Raw genomic sequence first — 23,579 nt, 5'->3', positions numbered from 1 at the left:
ATTGGTGACCTTCCTCTGAATACCAACCCATTAATGTGTGTCATATAGTAAGTACGAAGTTCCAAATAACTGAAAGTAAAATTATTTTCCATTCATACCATTCATTGATATTTGTTCAGTTCTCCTAGTAAGTTGGTGGACTCCCATTGATGTTTCTTTGCCACTGGAAACTAAAGCTTAGGCATGTTAGTGACTGAAGAATGGGCAAGTATTTCTAAACCATTAGAGATAAAAATGAAGACACCAATCTTTCTCATGGTAGGGGAATGTGTTCCCATGTATTCCATTCTAATTGTATGGAATACTTTTCTATACAAAGTATGTACTCTACAACTTTCTGCTTCCTTGTTCAAGTTTCATTGGTAAAACCTGGTTAATACTCAGTGACATTGTAGAAGAGGCTAACATATAAAATAGATCATCCTGCATTTTCCCACTTCCATTTCCACCTTCTGGCTCTGTCCTTTGTGTCTCCCTCTCCATCAAATATGAGCCACAGCATGTTCAACCTCAGTTCACTATTTATTTTATTAGGTATCATTTTCATCCTGTTGTAAATAATAGGGTCATCCAGAGTTCTTGTCTTCCAGGATATGAGACTTCAGTCTTCAGATTCAGTTCTCCTCTTCAAATTCTAGACTAACATGAGTCTCAGCTAATAAGACACTTTAAAAACTTTCAAATTTTGCCCTTCAGAGATGTGTTGCTACTGTATCAGGTAAATACTGAATAGTTCCCAAATATCCTTTCTATTCTTCTGCATTCCTTATCTATTTATTTAATTATTAGCAAAATAGAGTAAATGGTCAAGGATTATTTTTTACTTTGTTTCAGTGTTTAATACCGATCATTTTTCACAAATCTACAGGTTGGATCCTATAACTGAAACTACTTTAGTTTTAGTTTTATGTTTTCAGATTTGTGTTTTAATTCAGAAAAAAATTATGGTGGCGAGGAGTCTGGCTTTTCCTAGAATGGGAGCCTAGGGCCAGTTTCACTAGATTTAATTTTATTTTCTTTTTTTGGCTTCACCATGCACATGCTGGGGATCTTAGTTCTCCAACCAGGGATCCAACCCTTGCCCCCTTCAGTGGAAGTGCAGAGTCCTAATGACTAGACTGCCAGGGAAGTCTTAGTTAGTTAGTTAGTTCAGTCGCTCAGTCATGTCCAACTCTTTGCGACCCCATGAGTCGCAGCACGCCAGGCCTCCCTGTCCATCACCAACTCCCGGAGTTCACTCAGACTCACGTCCATCGAGTCAGTGATGCCATCCAGCCATCTCATCCTCGGTTGTCCCCTTCTCCTCCTGCCCCCAATCCCCCCCAGCATCAGAGTCTTTTCCAATGAGTCAACTCTTCGCATGAGGTGGCCAAAGTACTGGAGTTTCAGCTTTAGCATCATTCCTTCCAAAGAAATCCCAGGGCTGATCTCCTTCAGAATGGACTGGTTGGATCTCCTTGCAGTCCAAGGGACTCTCAAGAGTCTTCTCCAACATCACAGTTCAAAAGGATCAATTCTTCAGTGCTCAGCCTTCTTCACAGTCCAACTCTCACATCCATACATGAACACAGGAAAAACCATAGCCTTGACTAGACGGACCTCAGTCGGCAAAGTAATGTCTCTGCTTTTGAATATACTATCTAGGTCGGTCATAACTTTTCTTCCAAGGAGTAAGCGTCTTTTAATTTCATGGCTGCAGTCACCATCTTCAGTGATTTTGGAGTCCAAAGTCTTAGACTGATGTTTTTTGTCCTAGACAACTATGGAGTACGCGGCTTATGAACACGAGAGTCAAAGTTTGAAAATAACTACCATTATGTCTTTCTATATTGGGGTGTGTGTGTGGAGAATATATTGTGCTCTATTATTTGGGAATGCCTTATTGACCATCAGAACTATTAATGTCTCAAGGATCATGCTTGCCAAGAACTGGAAAAAAAACTAACCTGAAATCCATGTTTTCAATATGGCATGTGAAATATATCTTACATAGAGCATTGCCTAAGGAAAATATTTCCTTTATCTCTGAAAAGTTATAGATGTTGCTGAGACATCATATTTTCTTAACTAGCTACATGATCACCTTAATTTAGTGCATGTTATTAAGCAATAGAAGAAAACCAAACTATTCTATTCAGTAAATATTCACTAACTACTCAATAAGTATTCTGAATGTTAAAATATTATGGTAAAATATTCTCTTTAAAAGTTTACATTTCAAAAATGTATGATTAGATACATATACCCAAATACCTACAAAAGAGAAATTAATGTATAAATGGCCAATGTGATTGATCTAGATGCTATAGTATAAAAGAAAGTAAAGATGCTTGCCCAATTGGCTTAATTGTGAAAGTCTTTATTGGTCAAGGAAGTTTTAAGTTGTTATATAATGGGGGAAGACTGCTTTTAGAAGAGTTTGGAAATGCTGGATATTACTTAGGCAGAGAATGAAATGAGTATATTTGTTTAGCACAAAATATTATTGGAAGCAGGAAATTGTCCACCTTGGCTAGACTATATGAGCACTGTAGGAGAAACAGAAGTTGAGGCATATTAGGTCCTGAAGAACAAGCAAGTGTTTATAAACCATGAGAACCACAATGAGAATACCAGTGTTGTTCATGGGAGGTGAATGGGTTCCAGGGAATGAAGTTATTTGGAATACTTTCCAACACAAATTGTATATTGCAATATCCTACTTTCCTGTTAAAGCTTCATTGCCCTCAGCCCTTACATTATTTAAGGAAGACTCTCAATTAAGTGCTGATGGTCTTTGCTTCCTTGTTTGAATATTTTTTGAAATTCCCTTTCAACTACCTATCTCTGAGATCAGAGTTTTCCTAGAGATGTATTCTCTGAAGCCTTTAATAACCAGAATGTAAAGTCCAATGATGAATAGTATCATCACTAATGACTACCTTTCTTCACTCTCAGGAACACAAAAATGTCACAAATTTTCCCAGCCAACACTTTGCCAACTGTTTAAAGGGTTATGTTAACTACAATTGGGTCTCTGTAAATACTTAAAACTTGTATGAAAAAAGTATTTCCACTGAAGTGAAATCTGCTCCTGTGGTGAAATTAAGGATCACACTCAGTCAATCAGTAGTGCAAAATGTGTACTGCAGTAGTATAAAATGTGATTCTATTCTCCAAGGGCATTAAAATCCACGCAAAGGCGGAAAGAAAAATGAAGACTTAGCAGTTCACAGTATGGATTTCCAGAATCTGTTACTTACGGTTTTGAGCCACATGATGTCGCTCTGTGCCATAAAATTGACACCATAAAGCAAAAAAAAAAAAAAAAAAAAGGAAGAAGAAAGAAAGAAATCCCTCCTGTTCTTATGGTAAAGAAGCTACATCCACCACTGAAAAAATGGAGGCGGCAATGGCATTGGACTGAACGGTCAGGAGGTAGTGCTTCGTTTGGAAACAAGACTCTCTTCATGAGAACAAAACACTGAAGACATGAGATGGAGTTTTCCTGGGGAACTGGCCAGGAATACCGGCGTTTGCTGCTCTCACTTCTGTTCCTCGCAGCCTGGAAGGCCGGGACCGGCCAGGTCCGCTACTCTGTCCTGGAAGAGGCCAAACACGGCACCTTTGTGGGCCGAATCGCTCAGGACCTGGGACTGGGGCTGGCGGAACTGGTGCCGCGCCTGTTTCGTGTGTCCTCCAAAGGCCGCGGGGACCTTCTGGAGGTAAATCTGCAGAATGGCATTTTGTTTGTGAATTCTCGGATCGACCGGGAGGAGCTGTGCGGGCAGAGTGCGGAGTGCAGCATCCACCTGGAGGTGATCGTGGACCGGCCGCTGCAGGTGTTCCATGTGGAGGTGGAGGTGAAGGACATTAACGACAATCCTCCTGTGTTCCCAGGAACACAAAAGATTCTGTTTATGGCTGAATCCAGGCCGCTTGACTCTCGATTTCCGCTAGAGGGCGCCGCTGATGCAGACATTGGGGCCAACGCTCTGCTGATTTACAGGCTGAGTACCAATGAATATTTCTCGTTGGAAAAACCGTCTGATGAGGAGCGGGTAAAACGTCTTGGGCTGGTATTAAGGAAACCTTTAGACAGAGAAGAAGCTCCGGAGATTTCTTTAGTGCTTACCGCCTCTGATGGCGGCAAACCTGAGCTGACTGGCACTGTTCAATTACTTGTCAGAGTGCTGGACGCCAACGACAACGCCCCAACTTTCGATAGAACACTCTATGAAGTGAAATTACTAGAAAACGTTCCTAACGGAACGTTGGTAATTAAACTTAACGCCTCAGATTTAGACGAAGGCTTGAATGGGAATATTATTTATTCATTCTCAGCTGATATTTTACCCATTGTGAAATCCAAATTCTACATGGATCCAATTACTGGAGAAATTATGGTAAAGGGATATATTGATTTTGAAGAAACCAAATCCTATGAAATTCTTGTAGAGGGCATTGATAAGGGGCAGCCGCCACTTTCTGGACATTGTACAGTTATGGTGGAAGTTGAAGACACCAATGATAATGCCCCGGTAATGGAATTCAAATTCTTGTCACTCCCAATTAGGGAAGACGCTCCACTGGGCACCGTCATTGCCTTGATAAGTTTGTCTGACCTCGACTCCAGTGTCAATGGGCAGGTGACTTGTACCCTATCGCCCCACGTCCCTTTCAGGCTGGTGTCCACATTCAAGAACTACTATTCACTCGTTTTGGACAGCACCTTGGATCGCGAGAAAGTGTCCGTCTATAAATTGGTGGTGACCGCTCAAGATGGGGGGTTGCCTTCCTTGTCCACCACAGCCAGTGTGTCCGTGGAGGTGGCCGACGTGAACGACAATGCACCCGCGTTCGCGCAGCCGGAGTACACGGTGTTCGTGAAGGAGAACAACCCGCCCGGCTGGCACATCTTCACCGTGTCTGCGCGAGACGCGGACGCGCAGGAGAACGCGCTGGTGTCCTACTCGCTGGTGGAGCGGCGGGTGGGCGAGCGCGCGCTGTCGAGCTACGTGTCGGTGCACGCGGAGAGCGGCAAGGTGTACGCGCTGCAGCCGCTGGACCACGAGGAGCTGGAGCTGCTGCAGTTCCAAGTGAGCGCGCGCGACGCAGGCGTGCCGCCCCTGGGCAGCAACGTGACCCTGCAGCTGTTTGTGTTGGACGAGAACGACAACGCGCCTGCGCTGCTGCCGCCCGGGCCAGGTGGAGGACCCAGCGCGGTGAGCCAGGTGGTGGCGCGTTCGGTGGGCGCGGGCCACGTGGTGGCGAAGGTGCGCGCGGTGGACGCCGACTCGGGCTACAACGCGTGGCTGTCGTACGAGCTGCAGCTGGCGGCGGGTGGCGCGAGCAGCCCGTTCCGCGTGGGGCTGTACACTGGCGAGATCAGCACGACGCGCGCCCTGGACGAGGCGGACGCGCCGCGCCAGCGCCTGCTGGTGCTGGTGAAGGACCACGGCGAGCCGGTGCTGACGGCCACGGCCACCGTGCTGCTGTCGCTGGAGGACAGCGGCCAGGCGCCCAAGGCCTCTTCGCGGGCATTGTCTGGTGCAGCTGGCTCAGAGACGGCGTTAGTGGATGTGAACGTGTACCTGATCATCGCCATCTGCGCGGTGTCCAGCCTGTTGGTGCTCACGCTGCTGCTGTACACGGCGCTGCGGTGTTCGGCGCCGCCCAGGGAGGGCGCGTGCGGGCCGGTGAAGCCCAGGCTGGTGTGCTCCAGCGCGTTGGGGAGCTGGTCTTATTCGCGGGAGAGGCGGCAGAGGGTGTGCTCTGAAGAGGGGCCGCCCAAAACCGACCTCATGGCCTTCAGTCCCAGTGTTCCGGACTCTGGGGACAGGAAGGATCAGCAGCCAGCAACTGTGGATTCTCTTTCAAAGGTTAGTTTATAAATATCCTTATTTACTCTGAAATCTGGATATTCTTTAATTCTATCAATTTCTTAATTAAAAACTTTCTCAAAACTAAATTTCTCTGATCTAAATTTGTTTACTTTTTCTTTCATCCCCTTTTAAACTAAAACCTTTTAGAGTAATAGGACACCAAAGCAATACATGTTGTTTTGTTTTTAATGTTCATTATTCAATGCATATTTATATAACTAGGGTTATAAATTTTGTGATTTCTATGTTTATCTTTATTTTCAGTTGTAATCAACTTTTAGAAAGCATTTTCTTGTTATTTGCCTATAAAATCACTGAAAAGTAAACAGAATACTACAGCTTAATCAACTATTTGACAGTGAAAACTGTTACCTTCACTCCAGAAGACACTCAAATGTACCTGCCAAGTATCTTTTCCCTCTTCCCCCATATGTAGCCACAGCTTTAATTTTATAGCTGATTAATTTTTACTTGCTTCTTGAATTTTTCTAAATGGAATTGCACAAAATGTGTTGTATGTGTGCTGTGTTTCTGTGTTCATATTTATCATTCACTATTCTGTGGAATCATCCATATTGCCTTAAGTACTTGGAGTTAATTTAATTTATTATCTCTAATAGTTTTTTCTTTCTGTAGTATGTTTTAGGAATAGTGTATTTGTTACTCAGCCCTGGGATTTCTTTGGAGGGGATGATGCTGAAGCTGAAACTCCAGTACTTTGGCCACCTCATGCAAAGAGAGACTCATTGGAAAAGACTCTGATGCTGGGAGGGATTGGGGGCAGGAGGAGAAGGGGATGACAGAGGATGAGATGGCTGGATGGCATCCCTGACTGGATGGATGTGAGTGTGAGTGAACTCTGGGAGTTAGTGATGGACAGGGAGGCCTGGCGTGCTGCAATTCATGGGGTCCCAAAGAGTTGGACACGACTGAGCGACTGAATTGAACTGAACTACTCTGTTGAGAATTTCACATTGTTTTTCTTTGTATCTATTTACCTAATGCTGCCTTCAGTATATTTGTAAAATTTTCATTGCCTATTTACAAACTTTTCTGTATTATTTAGCTAAGATGGAGATTAGTGAACATAGGCTCTGTACTTATCTTCTTTAATTGATCAGTTAAGTTGCTCAATTATGTCTGATTCTTTGCGACCCCATGGACTACAGCAAGCCAGACTTCCCTGTCCTTCACCAGCTCCCAGAGCTTGCTCAAACTCATGTCCATTGAGTTGGTGATGTCATCCAACCATCTCATTGTCTGTCTTCCCCTTCTCCTCCTGCCCCAATCTTTCCCAGCATCAGGGTCTTTTCAAATGAGTCAGCTCTTCGCATCAGGTGGCTAAAGTATTGGAGTTTCAGCTTCAGCATCAGTCCTTCCAATGAATATTCAGGACTGATTTCCTTTAGGATTGATTGGTTTGATATCCTTGCAGTCAAGGGGACTCTCAAGAGTCTTCTCCAACACCACAGTTCAAAAGCATCAATTCTTCGGTGCTCAGCTTTCTTTATAGTCCAATTCTCATATCCATACATGACCACTGGAAAAACCATAGCTTTGACTAGAGGGACCTTTGTTGGCAGGGTAGTGTCTTTGCTTTTTAATATGCTTTCCAGGTTGGTCATAGATTTTCTTCCAAGGAGCAAGCGACTTTTAATTTCATGGCTGCAGTCACCATATGTGGTGATTTTGGAGCACCCCAAAATAAAGTCTCTCACTGTTTCTATTGTTTCCCCATCTATTTGCCATGAAGTGATGGGACCAGATGCCATGATCTTAGTTTTCTAAATGTTGAATTTTAAGCCAACTTTTTCACTCTGATCTTTCACTTTCAGCAACAGGCTCTTGAGTTCTTCTTTGCTTTCTGCCATAAAGGTGGTGTCATCTGCATGTCTGAGGTTATTGATATTTCTCCCGGCAATCTTGATTCCAGCTTGTACTTCATCCAGCCTGTCATTTCGCATCATGATGTACTCTGCATATAAGTTAAATGAGCAGGGTGACAATATACAACGTTGACGTACTCCTTTCCCTATTTGGAACAAGTCTGTTGTTCCATGTCTATTTCTAACTGTTGTTTCTTGACCTGCATACAGATTTCTCAGGAGGCAGGTCAGGTAATCTGCTATTCTCATCTCTTTAAGAACTTTCCACATTTTGCTGTGACCCACACAATCAAAGGCTTTGACGTAGTCAATAAAGCAGAAATATATGTTTTTCTGGAACTCTCTTGCTTTTTCTATGATCCAATGGATGTTGGCAATTTGATCTCTGGTTCCTCTGCCTTTTCTAAATCCAGCTTGAACATCTATAAGTTCATGGTTCACATACTGTTGAAGCCTGGCTTGAAGAATTTTGAGCACTACTTTGCTAGTGTGGGAGATGAGTGCAATTGTATGGTAGTTTGAACATTCTTTGGCATCGCCTTTCTTTGGGATTGGAATGAAAATTGACCTTTTCCAGTCCTGTGGCCACTGCTGAGTTTTCCAAATTTGCTGGCATATTGAGTGCAGCACTTTCACAGGATCATCTTTTAGTATTTGAAATAGCTCAGCTGGAATTCCATCACCTCCAGTAGCTTTGTTTGTAGTGATGCTTCCTAAGGCCCACTTGACTTCGAATTCCAGGATGCCTGGCTCTAGGTGAGTTAGTCACACCATCATGGTTATCTGGGTCATGAATATCTTTGTTGTATAGTTCTTCTGTGTATTCTTGCCACCTCTTCTTAATCTCTTCTGCTTCTGTTTAGGTCCATACCATTTCTGTCCTTTATTGTGCCCACCTTTGCATGAAATGTTCCCTTGGTATCACTAATTGATAATGTCAATCAATTGGTATCTTTAATTGATGTCAGTTTCCCCAAATGCTTTTACCTGTTCACACTTTTGCTAGTTCTGTATCAGTTTCAGTTGCTCTTCATCATCTGGAAAACTTGACATTGTTACTTTACATTGTTGCCATTTTGCTAGATGTGCTTATGTTTCCCAATTTGTAATTGAGATTGAGCACATTTTTGTATTATTATTGGCCATTTTAATATCCTATTCTGTGCAATAACTGTTCAAGTCTTTTGCCTATTTTCCTATTCTGTTATATTCTTCTCCTGTTTTTTAAGTTAATTTTTGGCTGCACTGGGTTTTCATTGGTGCACCTAGGGTTTCTCTAGGTGTGGTGAGGGGGTCTACTCTCTAGTTGCAGTGCATGGGCTTCTCATTGTACTGACTTCTCTTGTTGGAGAGTAAAGACCCTAGAGCACTAGGGTTTCAGTAGTTGTGGTGCTCGGGCTTATTTGCCCTGTGGCATGTAGAATCTTCCTGCACCGGGGATCCAACTCACATCCCCTGCATTGGCAGGCAGACTCTCAACTCTGGAGTACCAAGGAAGTTCCTTCTACTTCTTTTTGAAAAGTTTTATGTTCTGGATATGACCCCTTTCTTGATTTTCTGCATTGTTCCACACTGACTTGTCTTATCATTCTTTTGTCATTTGGTGAATAGGAATTTTCATTTTAGTTAAGTTCAATTTATCATTTTTTTCTTCTTGATTCTATCCTCTGAAGATAATTTTGTGTGTCTTTTGTTTTCTTGTTCACATTACATATGCAATCAATTTTAATCTTTTGTCTTTGCTGAGACCCAAGGATCAAGCTTAACTTTTGCCAAACATGTTCAGCTGAGGCAAGACCATTAAAAAAAAATTAGTTCCACAGTTGTTCCTTAAATAACCATAGTCTTTTTACTTTTGTTTTTATAATCAATTTGACTGATTTTTCCATTAATGCCATGCTGTCTCTTAAATTCAATCTAGATTTGTATATTAATTCCATAAAAACAACTTGGTGAGGTATTGATTTGGATTGCATTGTATCTATTGAGATAATAGATAATTATCCTGATAATTTTGTCAGGATAATTAGCTATATTAACCTGATAATTCTGTATTGAGTTCTGGGCATTGTACATGAAACTAGCTGACATCTTTACAATCATGAGACATTCACTTCATGAGCATGCTCTATTTATCTAAATAACTGACAATGGTTCTTAATATTTTATAATTTCCTGTGTAGAGGTCCTATTCATCTTTCATAAGATTTTTTTCTTAAATAATTGCCATCTGTGATCATAATAAATATCAGCTCTAAGTTTAAATTATTTTCTTTAATAATGGTACTTATGAGGAAATTCCCTGGTGGTCTAGTGGTTAGGACTCTGTGCTTTCCCTCCTGAGGGCCCAGATTCAATCCCTGGTTGGGGAACTAAAGAAGAAATTATTTTATATTTCTTTTAGTGGTGGTAAAGAATTCTCTAATATTTGGTATATGAGAAATATGCTTATTTTGCCAGCACTTCTGAAAAATAGTTTTGTTAAGTATCAAATTCTGGGTTGTAACTTATTTCCCCCCACCCCATGGCTTTTAAGATGACATTCCATTGTCTTTTGAGAAGATGGCTGTCAAGTTTATTGTTCAGGTAGTAAAACCATTTTTTCCCTGTCCAGCTGGTTTGTAAAATTTTTCTTTGTTTTTTATTTTCAAGGGCTTTATGTTCAGTTTTAGTTTTCTTTGATTTTTATCTTGTTTGCAGTTTTTAAAGCTTCTTGAATATGTGGTTTGATGTCTTTCATCAGTATAGGAAAAATTCCAGCAGTCTGCCTTCGAATATTGCTTCTGCCTCATGTTTTTCTCTTTCTCCTCTTTAAGTCAAGGAATAGGTGTGTTATATCTTTTCACCATATCGCTTATATCTTCTATGCCCCCTTCTATTTTTTCAGCATCATTTTTGCTATTACCTGATTGATATTTTTATTTTGACCAATCTTCTACTTCAGCAAATTTCTCTTCTTATTAAGTCATCAGTTGAATCTAAACATTGATTATTATCTTTTTTGGCTTTAGAATTATAATTTTCTTTTAAAATATAGATTATATTTTTATGGTGAAATAATTTATTATGTATTTTATTTTGGTACCTTAATTATAGTTTATTTATGGTCTGTCATATCAGTCTAATAATTGGATCATCTGTTTGTGGGTTTTATTGTTCACTTTTTCTCATGATTCTCTTTCTTAGTAAGCTTGATAATTTTGTATTGAGTTCTGGGTATTATACATGAGAAGTGGTAACTATTCTAGATGTAGTTACATTACTCTAAAGATGGATAAAGAATTTATAAATATCTGATAGATATGTGTTTAGAAATTTATGGAAAAGATTGAATTGAGGTAAATATTTTATATCTTTTCCTTTTTTATCTACTACAATGATGTCTGTCACTACAAATTTTCTGAAGATTTTATTTTTATCTCTTCTACTGAACCCAAGGTCTATTTTGTAGTCTTATACAAAGTTAGTAGAATAAGGACTTTGTACCTTATTTTAACCCCTTTTCTGTCCTCCTTTCCTTTTTCCTTTGTTTATAAGACCCAAGCTTACTGAATTTATTTATTTTTTTACTGTTTAGTTTCCCTTCTTCTTTCTCATCCTGGATATTTACTAATGCTTTAAGAATCTTGCATCTCATCAAGTTTCCACTCACTTGGCCTAGAATTTTAAAGGATATGACCTCAGAGATTGTAATTTCTTTCAATTTAATAAAGACTGAATTGTGGCCTGGAGACACACACACAAATTGAGGCCACATGAATATTAATATGAATGCATAGAATAGAACCAAAAGTGCTTAAATGTAGCTCATTGTCTCTCTCCACTTTTAAATGAGCTCATTTGGGAATAATGAAGGCAATAGGATTGTGAGTAAAAACTATGCTTAATTTAGCTTCCTTATTCCCTCAGAGGTACTTTAAAATTACTCTCAGGTCTCCTCAGAATGTGTATATAACATAAATATTTTAGCACAATATTTTGTTGGGAGGTTGAACCATTACAAAAGTAATGTAAAAATATGTACCATATGCATATTATGTAAGGTAACTGGATAAATTATTTTCTACATATAATTAAACTTTTTGTTCACATTTGATGCAGGAGGATGAACTGTTTACAAACTTCTAAAAGATTGCTTCAGTTTCACCTGTTATATCTCAACAGTGTGGTAGACTTACATAATTTTCTACACATAGGTGAGAAATATAGCTTATTAAAATTTTATTCTGGAGTTTTGTAGAAAATGAAAGTTATTTAGACTCCAATACAAAATTAAATTTTGTAGTGTACTGTCTTCCTGAATGTTCCTCAGTAAATTAAGTAGGGATACCTCAAAATACTATTTGGTTTCCTTAATCTAAATTCATTGTCAGGAAAGGAGTCTTAGTTCTGCCATGGGACATACATAAGTATAACTGAAAATTTTCCAGAAACTATGTAGTAATAATCTATAATATTTAATTGAAAGAATGGACTGGAGAAAGATTTATAGATTTTATGGAATTACAAGTAAAGAGGCTATACTTGTTGAAAAAATAACCTCCAAAACAAGAGTTGAGCAATGAAAGACAAATGCAAGGGATAATTTTAAAACTCTGCAATCTAAAAGATATGAAGACAGTTCAAAAGCTAAGAGTCTTATTTTCTCCTGTATATATTTATGTGAAAAAATTACAAGCTGAAAGAAACATATGATACTATTGATGGCATTTTCTCCATTGAGTATATTTTTTAAAGTTTTAAATATTTACTGAAAATATTCTGTAAAATACTATGCATGCATTGTTAATATCACACTATCAGTTGGCTTTTAAATACTTAATATTTACTTTTCTCAACAGTAAATTTTTTTATTGTAGTTTTGTAGATCCACATCAATCATGGTTTCATAACAGAAGGTGAATCAACATTAACTGATGATATTTTCAACTCAGATATTATAATTTTTCTTATTATATATTAAAATACTTTAAATTATCATTGTAAGTGACTGTTAGATAAATAGCTCTGAAATTTGATTACTGTTTAGCTTTTTTAGTGTTTGGATATTCTGAATGCTAAGAAATCTTTCAAAAACTAAAGGAAATGAAAAGTGTACTCTTAAAGATTGTATCAGAAACAAATTCAGTAACATTATCTGATGTCCTTACATTACTGTTTTGAATACTGAGAAGCAAGTTAATTTCAATTGACTCTGTATTTTCTAGTAATCTTATTTCTTTCCAAGCTAGTTTTTATAGTACCACTTTTCCATATTTGCTTTATACATGGACACAAAATACATCTAATTCTATATATGACTTATACCAACATTAAAAAATGTGTTCGGAGTTTATGCTTTACATGTAAAGCATTAAGTAATAGAATTATTGATTTCCTGGCCCCTCTTATATTCACAAGCAAAGATGAGTTTGTAATATTTAAGCATCTGAATGCAGAGTTCCAAAGAATAACAAGGAGAAATAAGAAAGCCTTCCTCAGCAATCAATGCAAAGAAATAGAGGAAAGCAACAGAATGGGAAAGACTAGAGATCTCGTCAAGAAAATTAGAGATACCAAGGGTACACTTCATGCAAAGCTGGGCTCGATAAAGGACAGAAATGGTATGGACCTAACAGAATCAGAAGATATTAAGAAGAGGTGGCAAGAATACAGAAGAACTGTACAAAAAAGATCTTCATGACCCAGATAATCACGATGGTTTGATCACTCACCTAGAGCCAGACATCCTGGAATGTGAAGTCAAGTGAGCCTTAGGAAGCATCACTACAAACAAAGCTAGTGGAGGTGATAGAATTCCAGTTGAGGTATTTCAAATCCTGAAAGATGATGCTGTGAAAGTGCTGCACTCAATATACCAGCAAATTTGGAAAACTCAGCAGTGGCCACAGGACTGGAAAAGGTCAGTTTTCATTCCAACCCCCAAAAAAGGCAATACCAAAGAATAATCAAACTACCACACAATTGCACTCATCTCACACGCTAATAAAGTAATGCTAAAAAAATAAATAAATACAGTAATGCTCAAAATTATCCAAGCCAGGCTTCAGCAATACATGAATTGTGAACTTCCAGATGTTCAAGCTGATTTTAGAAAAGGCAGAGGAACCAGAGATCAAATTGCCAAAATCCGCTGGATCATAGAAAAAGCAAGAGAGTTCCAGAAAAACAGCTATTGACTTTATTGCTATTGCTATAAAGCTATTGCTTTATTGACTATGCCAAAGCCTTTGACTGTGTGGATCACAATAAACTGTGGAAAATTCTGAAAGAGATGGGAATACCAGACCACCTGACCTGCCTCTTGAGAAACCTATATGCAGGTCAGGAAGCAACAGTTAGAACTGGACATGGAATAACAGACTGGTTCCAAATAGGAAAAGGGGTTTGTCAAGGCTGTATATTGTCACCCTGCTTATTTAACTTATATGCAGAGTACATCATGAGAAACCCTGGGCTGGAAGAAGCACAAGCTGCAATCAAGATTGCTGGGAGAAATATCAATAACCTCAGATATGCAGATGACACCACCCTGATGGCAGAAAGTGAAGAGAACTAAAAGGCCTCTTGGTGAAAGTGAAAGAGGAGAGTGAAAAAGTTGGCTTAAAGCTCAACATTCAGAAAACAAAGATCATGGCATCTGGTCCCATCACTTCATGGGAAATAGATGGGGAAACAGTGGAAACAGTGTCAGACTTTATTTTTGGGGGCTCCAAAATCACTGCAGATGGTGATTGCAGCCATGAAATTAAAAGACGCTTACTCCTTGGAAGGAAAGTTATGACCAACCTAGACAGCATATTTAAAAGCAGAGACATTACTTTGCTGACAAACATCCGTCTAGTCAAGGCTATGGTTTTTCCAGTGGTCATGCATGGATGTGAGAGTTGGACTGTGAAGAAAGCTGAGTGCTGAAGAATTGATGCTTTTGAACTGTGGTGTTGGAGAAGACTCTTGAGAGTCCCTTGGACTGCAAGGAGATCCAACCAGTCCATCCTAAAGGAGATCAGTCCTGGGTGTTCTTTGGAAGGACCGATGCTGAAGCTGAAACTCCAATACTTTGGCCACCTCATGCGAAGAGTTGACTCATTGGAAAAGACTCTGATGCTGGGAGGGATTGGGGGAAGGAAGAGAAGGGGACGTCAGAGAATGAGATGGCTGGATGGCATCACTGGCTCAATGGACCTGAGTTTGGGTGAACTCTGGAAGTTGGTGATGGACAAGGAGGCCTGGTGTGCTGCGATTCATGGGTCGCAAAGAGTTGGACACAACTGAGCGACTGAACTGAACTGAGGAAGTATATATTTAAGTAGAATGTTAAACTTTTTAAAGAGGAAGAGTTGGTTTATTTTATATTGGCCATATTTATTAAGTGAAGTCCAAGTCTGTGTAGCAAATAAAATGGAGCAGTAGAATGAGATGAAATTAACAGAGTTAACTTGTTAATAATGTGATTTCTTTCCATGTTTCAATTTTTGCTGGAACTCAAATATTTTATAGAATAGTATATCTTACAAACAACATTAGGATTTTAATTTGCAACATAAAAGAAAATATATGTGCTTTCACAATGTATATCAATCTGATTTATCAGCAATAGCAACTTGAAGAAATGCTTGTCTGTATGCTGTCCTGTGTTAGATGTATTAAGTCGCAGATAGTGTCATGTCCACATTACAGTTTTTGAGGTAACACTAAAAGTAAGTAGGTAATATAGAGAAAAAGGAAATCAATAAATTTTCAGCAATTTGAAAATCAGACTTCCAAATGGAACTCAGACACGAATTCTACTCAAATACCTTGTTACTTTGAAAATAACATTAACAAAAGCCAATATTAAATATTGCAAATAGGAATATAAACTTGTTTTATGAGTGATATAAAGACTAGTATACAAACATCCCATCAAAACAGTAGAGAAAAAATCCGTAATTTTAGTAAGTAATATTTAAATACGGAAAGATATAAAAAATCTAAAACTTTTAAAGTCCATTAGGAACTATACAAACCCTAAATATACAAAATAGGCCAATACAAATCATTCTAGTAAAGATTGGGTGTCACAACTTGAGTAGTATTGATTCTGCAATATTTTAATTAAATTTGATACATTTTATTAAAAATTTAATTATATATTTGATTAGAGATAAGGAATATAATGAGTCGTTGAAATTGGGAAATATTTAACGAATGTAAGGTAAATAAAGCATAACAAAGTAAAATAACTCCCCTTTCCTCCACATGATGGCGCTGGAAACCGCAAGTTTAGTTTTTTTTTTTTTACCAACAAAGGAATACAGCGAGTTTATTTTCCTGAGAAAGGAAAAGAGCCACTCCATTTTTTCACTCTGCTGCTGAAGCATAAAAGGTGAGCAAATACGAAATTGTATAAAATTGGTAATTAAATTTCCAAGAGTTATATGGTAGTGCAATAGGTATTTGAAAGTTGATACAAATTTGCGATGGTATATTCTCAGAGAAAAAGTCCAGGATCTCAGCGTCTGCTGCTATCAATTCTGCTCCTCGTAGCCTGGGAGTCGGGGAGCGGCCAGGTCCACTACTCGGTTTCCGAGGAGGCCAAACACGGCGCCTTCGTGGGCCGCATCGCCCAGGATCTGGGACTGGAGCTGGCAGAGCTGGTGCCTCGCCTCTTTCGGACTGCATCCAAAGGCCGCAGAGACCTTCTGGAGGTAAATCTGCAGAATGGTATTTTGTTTGTGAATTCTCGGATCGACCGGGAGGAGCTGTGCGGGCGGAGAGCGGAATGCAGCATCCACCTGGAGGTGATCGTGGACCGGCCGCTGCAGGTGTTCCATGTGGAGGTGGAGGTGAAGGACATTAACGACAATCCGCCAAGGTTCTTCCGACAAGAACAAACACTATTTATACTAGAGTCAAGAAGAGCGGATTCCCGGTTTCCGCTAGAGGGCGCGTCTGATATGGATATCGGAAGAAACGCAGAATTGAGATACAAGTTACAAGCAAATGAGTATTTTGACTTGGATGTTAAAACAAACGAAGAGGAAACAAACTTTTTAGAGCTAGTTTTGAAGAAACCAGTAGATAGGGAAGAAACGCAAGAGCATCGTTTATTGCTGATTGCAATTGATGGAGGAAAACCTGAACTAACAGGTACAGTTCAGTTATTGATCAATGTTTTGGATGCGAATGATAATGCTCCAGAATTTGATAAATCAATTTATAATGTCAGATTACTGGAAAATGCACCGAATGGGACACTAGTTATTAAACTGAACGCCTCAGATGCAGATGAGGGTATTAATAAGGAAATAACGTATCTCTTTAACAACCTTGTTCTTGACAATGTAAAATCTAAATTTGCGATCAATTCTAATAGTGGGGAAATAACAGTTACAGGAAAACTGGACTACGAAGACTGTAATTTATATGAAATTAACATTGATGCTGTTGATAAAAGTTCGTTCCCATTAACTGGACACTGCAAAGTAATAGTGAAACTGCTGGATGAAAATGATAATATCCCAGAGATGGTCATAACCTCCCTATCTCTGCCTGTGCAAGAGGACGCTCCACTGGGCACCGTCATTGCCCTGATCAGTCTATCAGACCTCGACTCTGGTGCCAATGGACAGGTCACCTGCTCTGTGACACCTGACGTTCCTTTCAAGCTGGTGTCCACTTTCAAAAATTACTATTCATTGGTGCTGGACAGCAACTTGGATCGTGAGCTCTTGGCGAACTATGATGTGGTACTGACTGCTAGAGATGGGGGCTTGCCTGCCTTGTCCACCACGACCAGCGTGTCCGTGGAGGTAGCCGACGTGAACGACAATGTGCCTGCTTTCACGCAGCCAGAGTACACCGTATTCGTGAAGGAGAACAACCCGCCCGGCTGCCACATCTTCACCGTGTCGGCGCGAGACGCGGACGCGCAGGAGAACGCGCTGGTGTCCTACTCGCTGGTGGAGCGGCGGGTGGGCGAGCGCGCGCTGTCGAGCTACGTGTCGGTGCACGCGGAGAGCGGCAAGGTGTACGCGCTGCAGCCGCTGGACCACGAGGAGCTGGAGCTGCTGCAGTTCCAGGTGAGCGCGCGCGACGCAGGCGTGCCGCCCCTGGGCAGCAACGTGACGCTGCAGGTGTTTGTGCTGGACGAGAACGATAACGCGCCTGCGCTGCTGCCGCCCGGGTCTGGCGGAGGACCCAGCGCGCTGAGCCAGGTGGTGGCGCGTTCGGTGGGCGCGGGCCACGTGGTGGCGAAGCTGCGCGCGGTGGACGCCGACTCGGGCTACAACGCGTGGCTGTCCTACGAGCTGCAGCCGGCCGCGGGTGGCTCGAGCAGCCCGTTTCGCGTGGGGCTGTACACCGGCGAGATCAGCACGACGCGAGCCCTAGACGAGGCGGACGCGCCGCGCCAGCGCCTGCTGGTGCTGGTGAAGGACCACGGCGAGCCGGCGCTGACAGCCACGGCCACCGTGCTGCTGTCGCTGGAGGACAGCGGCCAGGCGCCCAAGGCCTCTTCACGGGCGTTGTCTGGTGCAGCTGGCGCAGAGACGGCCTTAGTGGATGTGAACGTGTACCTGATCATCGCCATCTGCGCGGTGTCCAGCCTGTTGGTGCTCACACTGCTGCTGTACACGGCGCTGCGGTGCTCGGCGCCGCCCAGCGAGGGCGCGTGTGGACCCGGGAAGCCCAGGCTGGTGTGCTCCAGCGCGGTGGAAAGCTGGTCTTACTCTCAGGAGAGGCGACAGAGGGTGTGCTCTGGGGAGGGGCCGCCCAAGACCGACCTCATGGCCTTCAGTCCTAGCCTGCCTCAGGGTCCCATCTCTACGGACACAGTGAGTCTCAAAAACCTTATAGAAATTTTTTGTTATGTGCTGCTGCTGCTAAGTCGCTTTAGTCGTGTCCGACTCTGTGCGACCGCATAGATGGCAGCCCACCAGGGTCCCGCGTCCCTGGGATTCTCCAGGAGAGAGTACTGCAGTGGGTTGCCATTGCCTTCTCCAGATTTTCATTATGTATTTAATATTAAATATTTAATATCCTTTATCTTCTCTTTTCATTTTTAAAGCATGGCTTTATAAGTAGTTATTGTATCCTTTTAGATATAAATTCTCTTGTTACTAATTAATTTCTCTATACTTACAGTTATGCTTAAAATTTACTTTGTTGAAGACAACTGCTTTGCACTATAGTGTTTATTTCTGTAACAATGCCCTTTTTATGGGGATTAAGGCTTGAGTTAATGAACTGGTTTTCAGTTTACCATAGAAAATGTTTCCAGAATTTAATTTTTAATGAACATTTCAATTTTCAAATTTTAATAAGTGTTATAGGAAGATACTTGTAAGATACATTTTTGGTGTTACCATTTATGGTCAAAGTCCAGTTCTGTAACTACATAGAAATATTGTAACACATTGTGTCAACTTGCCATTTTTTCCTCCACTGACTATCCATTATTTGGTTTTGTTTGTTTGCTTGATTTTGTTTGTTTGCGGTGGGTCTTCTTTGCTGCCTTTGGCCTTTCTCTAGTTTCTCAGAGTGCTACCTTCTGGTTGTGGTGCGCAGGCTTCTCACTGCTATGGCTTCTCTTGTTGTGAAGCACAGGCTTTAGGGTGTGCCAGCCTTAGTAGTTGCTATGAGAGAGCTGTTTAGCCTGGGTTCAGTAGTCATGGCCCACAGGCTTACTTGCTCCAGGGCATGTGGGATCTTCCCCATCCAGGGATGGAACCTGTGTCCTCTCCATTGGCACGTGGGTTCTTAACCACTAGACCACCAGGGAAGCCCCTATTTGAGTATTTTTGTTCAGTTCAGTTCAGTTCAGTCGCTCAGTCGTGTCCAACTCTTTGCGACCCCATGAATCGCAGCACGCCAGGCCTCCCTGTCCATCACCAACTCCCGGAGTTCACTCAGACTCACATCCATTGAGTCGGTGATGCCATCCAGCCATCTCATCCTCTGTCATCCCCTTTTCCTCCTGCCCCCAATCCCTCCCAGCATCAGAGTCTTTTCCAATGAGTCAACTCTTCGCATGAGGTAGCCAAAGTACTGGAGTTTCAGCTTTAGCATCATTCCTTCCAAAGAACACCCAGGACTGATCTCCTTTAGAATGGACTAGCTGGATCTCCTTGCAGTCCAAGGGACTCTCAAGAGTCTTCTCCAACAACACAGTTCAAAAGCATCAATTCTTTGGCACTCAGCTTTCTCTCACATCTCAGTCCAACTCTCACATCCATACATGACCACTGGAAAAACCATAGCCTTGACTAGATGGACCTTTGTTGGCAAAGTAATGTCTCTGCTTTTCAATATGTTATCTAGGTTGGTAATAACTTTCCTTCCAAGGAGTAAGCGTCTTTTAATTTCATGGCTGCAATCACCATCTGCAGTGATTTTGGAGCCCCCCAAAATAAAGTCTAACACTGTTTCCACTGTTTCCTCATCTATTTCCCATGTGTGTGATGGGACCAGATGCCATAATCTTCGTTTTCTGAATGTTGAGCTTTAAGCCAACTTTTTCACTCTCCTCTTTCACTTTCATCAAGAGGCTTTTTAGTTCCTCTTCACTTTCTGCCATAAGGGTGGTGTCATCTGCATATCTGAGGTTACTGAGATTTCTCCCAGCAATCTTGATTGCAGCTTGTGCTTCTTCCAGCCCAGCGTTTCTCATGATGTACTCTGCATAGAAGTTAAATAAGCAGGGTGACAGTACACAAATTGAATTAATTTTTCCAGGAATATTTGTGCATTGAATGACTCTTTGAAGTCTTGTTTAAATGTTAGCCTTTGCATCCTCATGGTGAGTTTGATATTTATAATTTAAAATTTTTAGCTCTAGTGGCTTAATTTTATTTTTTATTATAAAATATATTTTATGATTTAAAATGTTTTAAAATGTGTCCATTCCACCTCCAGCATCAAGCCAATTAATCAGTTCAGTTCAATTCAGTCGCTCAGTTGTGTCTGACTCTTTGTGACCCCATGGACTACAGCACACTAGGCCTCTCTGTCCATCACCAACTCCTGGAGTCCACTCAAACTCATGTCCATCGAGTTCGTGAGGCCATCCAACCATCTCATCCTCTGTCTTCCCCTTCTCCTCCTGCCCTCAATCTTTCCCAGCATGAGGGTCTTTTCCAATGAGTCAGTTCTTCTCATCAGGTGGCCAAAGTATTGGAGTTTCAGCTTCAACATCAGTCCTTCCAATGAATATTCAGGACTGATTTCCTTTAGGATGGACTGGTTTGATCTCCTTGCAGTCCAAGGGCCTCTCAAGAGTCTTCTCCACCACCATAGTTCACAAGCATCAATTCTTCGGTGCTCAGCTTTCTTTATAGTTCAATTCTCACATCCATACATGACTACTGGAAAAACCATAGCTTTGACTTGTTGGCAAAGTAATGTTTCTGCTTTTTAACATGCTGTCTTTGTTGGTCGTAGCTTTTCTTCCAAGGAGCAAGTGTCTTTTCATTTCATGGCTGTAGTTACCATCTGCAGTGATTTTGGAGTCCCCCAAAATAAAGTCTTTCATTGTTTCCATTGTTTACGGATCACATACTGTTGAAGCCTTGCTTGGAGAATTTTGCATATTACTTTGCTAGTGTGTGAGATGAGTGCAATTGTGCAGCAGTTTGAACATTTTTTGGCATTGCCTTTCTTTGGGATTGGAATGAAAACCGACCTTTTGACCACTGCTGAGTTTTCCAAATTTGCTGGCATATTGAGTGCAGCACTTTCTCAGCATCATCTTTTAGGATTTGAAATAGCTCAACTGAAATTCCATCACCTCCACTAGCTTTGTTCATAGTGATGCTTCCCAAAGTCCACTTGACTTCATATTGCCAGATGTCTGGCTCTAGTCCAGTGATCACACCAGCGTGGTTATCTGGGTCATGAAGATCTTTTTTGTATAGTTCTTCTGTATATTCTTGCCACCTCTTAATATCTTTTTCTTCTGTTAGGTCCATAGCATTTCTGTCCTTTATTGTGCCCATCTTTGCATGAAATGTTCCCTTGGTATCTCTTTTTCCTGAAAAGATTTCTAGTCTTTCCCTTTCTGTTGTTTTCCTTTATTTCTTGGCATTGATCATTGAGGAAGGCTTTCTTATCTCTCCTTGCTGTTGTTTGGAACTCTGCATTCAGCTGTTTTTATCATTCCTTTTCCCCTTTTCCTTCACTTTCTCTTCTTTTCTCAGCTATTTGTAAGGCCTCCCCAGACAATCATTTTTCCTTTTTGCATTTCTTTTTCTTCAGGATGGTCTTGATCACTGCCTCCCGTACAATATCATGAACCTCCATCCATAGTTCTTCAGGCACTCTATCAGATCTAATCCCTTGAATCTATATGTCACTTCTACTGTATACTCATAAGGGATTTGATTTAGGTCATACCTGAATGGTCTAGTGGTCTTCCTTACTTTCTTCAATTTAAGTCTGAATTTTGCAATAAAGAGTTCATGATCTGAGCTACAGTCAGCTCCTGGCCTTGTTTTTGCTGACTATATAGAGCTTCTTCATCTTCGGCTGCAAAGAATATAATCAATTTGATTTCAGTATTGACCATCTGGTGATGTCCATGAGTAAAGTCTTCTCTTGTGTTGTTGGAAGAGGATGTTTGCCATGACCAGTGTATTCTCTTGGAAAAACTCTTTTGTTAGCCTTTGCCATTCTTCATTTTGTACTCCAAGGCCAAATTTGCCTGTTACTCTAGGTATCTCTTGACCTCCTACTTTTGCATTCCAGTCCCCTATGATGAAAAGGGCATATTTTTTGTGTGTTAATTCTAGAAGGTCTTGTAGGTCTTCATAGAACCAATCAACTTCAGCTTCTTCAGCATTACTGCTTGGGACATAGACTTGGATTACTGTGATATTGAATGGTTTGCCTTGGAAATGAACAGAGATCATTTGGTTGTTTTTGAAGTTGCACCCAAGTATTGTATTTCTGACTCTCTTGTTGACTATGAGGGCTACTCCATTTCTTCTAAGGGATTCTTGCCCACAGTAGTAGATATAATGGTCATCTGAGTTAAATTCACCCATTCCAGTCCATTTTAGTTCACTGATTCCTAAAATGTCTGTGTACACTCTATCCATCTCCTGTTTGATCACTTCCAATTTACCTTGATTCATGGACCTAACATTCCAGGTTCCTATGCAATATTGTACTTTACAGGATCAGACTTTACTTCTATTACCAGCCAAATCCACCCCTGGGCATTGCTTTTGCTTTGGCTCCATCTTTTCATTTTTTCTGGAGTTATTTCTTCACTCTTCTCTAGTAGTGTTTTGGGCACCTACTGACCTGGGGAGTTTATCTTTCAGTGTCATATCTTTTTGCCTTTTCATATTGTTCATGGGGTTCTCAAGGCAAGAATACTGAAGTGGTTTGCCATTCCCTTCTCCAGTGGACCACATTTTGTCAGAATTCTCTACCATATACCTGCTCAAATATTTCAAATGTTCTAATTTCTTGGTTATTCTCCTAGAGAATTTTTTATATACAAATAAACTCTCTTCTCCCACTTTAAAACATAATGTTTGTATTGATTTTCCTTTCCTCATCCATTTAATATAGTTTGTCTATTACTTAAGGAGATTTTTCATTCTTTTTTCTAGTCCATGTTGTCCCATTTTGCAGCTGTATCATAATTCCCAACACCAATGTTAAGTGGAGGGATGATTAATTATTCTCTTATTTTTTATTCTTCAATTCACAAGTTATTATATTGGTGAGAAATAATTGTGAATTTTCACAGCTGGGAAAATCTTAACTTTCTTTGTGGTTAGAAGACATTTGCTTTTATTGTTGCCTTTTGTTTTTAGATTAAAAAATACTGTATGATATA

General features: G+C 40.7%; 1 protein-coding gene across 3 annotated transcripts in view; it reads left to right on the top strand.

Moving 5' to 3' along the window:
* LOC102181119 (protocadherin alpha-C2) overlaps nt 3,342-23,579 on the top strand; it is a 187,060-nt gene continuing 166,822 nt past the window's right edge. For 2 of the 3 annotated variants that reach the window (XM_018050262.1, XM_018050263.1), the window contains exon 1: nt 16,085-18,567. In XM_018050262.1, the coding sequence (XP_017905751.1) occupies nt 16,213-18,567 (2,355 nt within the window). In that variant the 5' untranslated portion in view covers nt 16,085-16,212. Of the gene's footprint in view, nt 5,862-16,084; nt 18,568-23,579 lie in introns of those variants that run through there. The other variant, XM_018050258.1, reaches the window with a different exon arrangement.

This window comes from Capra hircus, chromosome 7 (genome assembly GCF_001704415.2).
Source record: "Capra hircus breed San Clemente chromosome 7, ASM170441v1, whole genome shotgun sequence".
NCBI lineage: Eukaryota > Metazoa > Chordata > Mammalia > Artiodactyla > Bovidae > Capra > Capra hircus.
The sequence above is the reverse complement of the archived record's forward strand: the minus strand, read 5'-3'. Positions and strand labels throughout refer to the sequence as shown.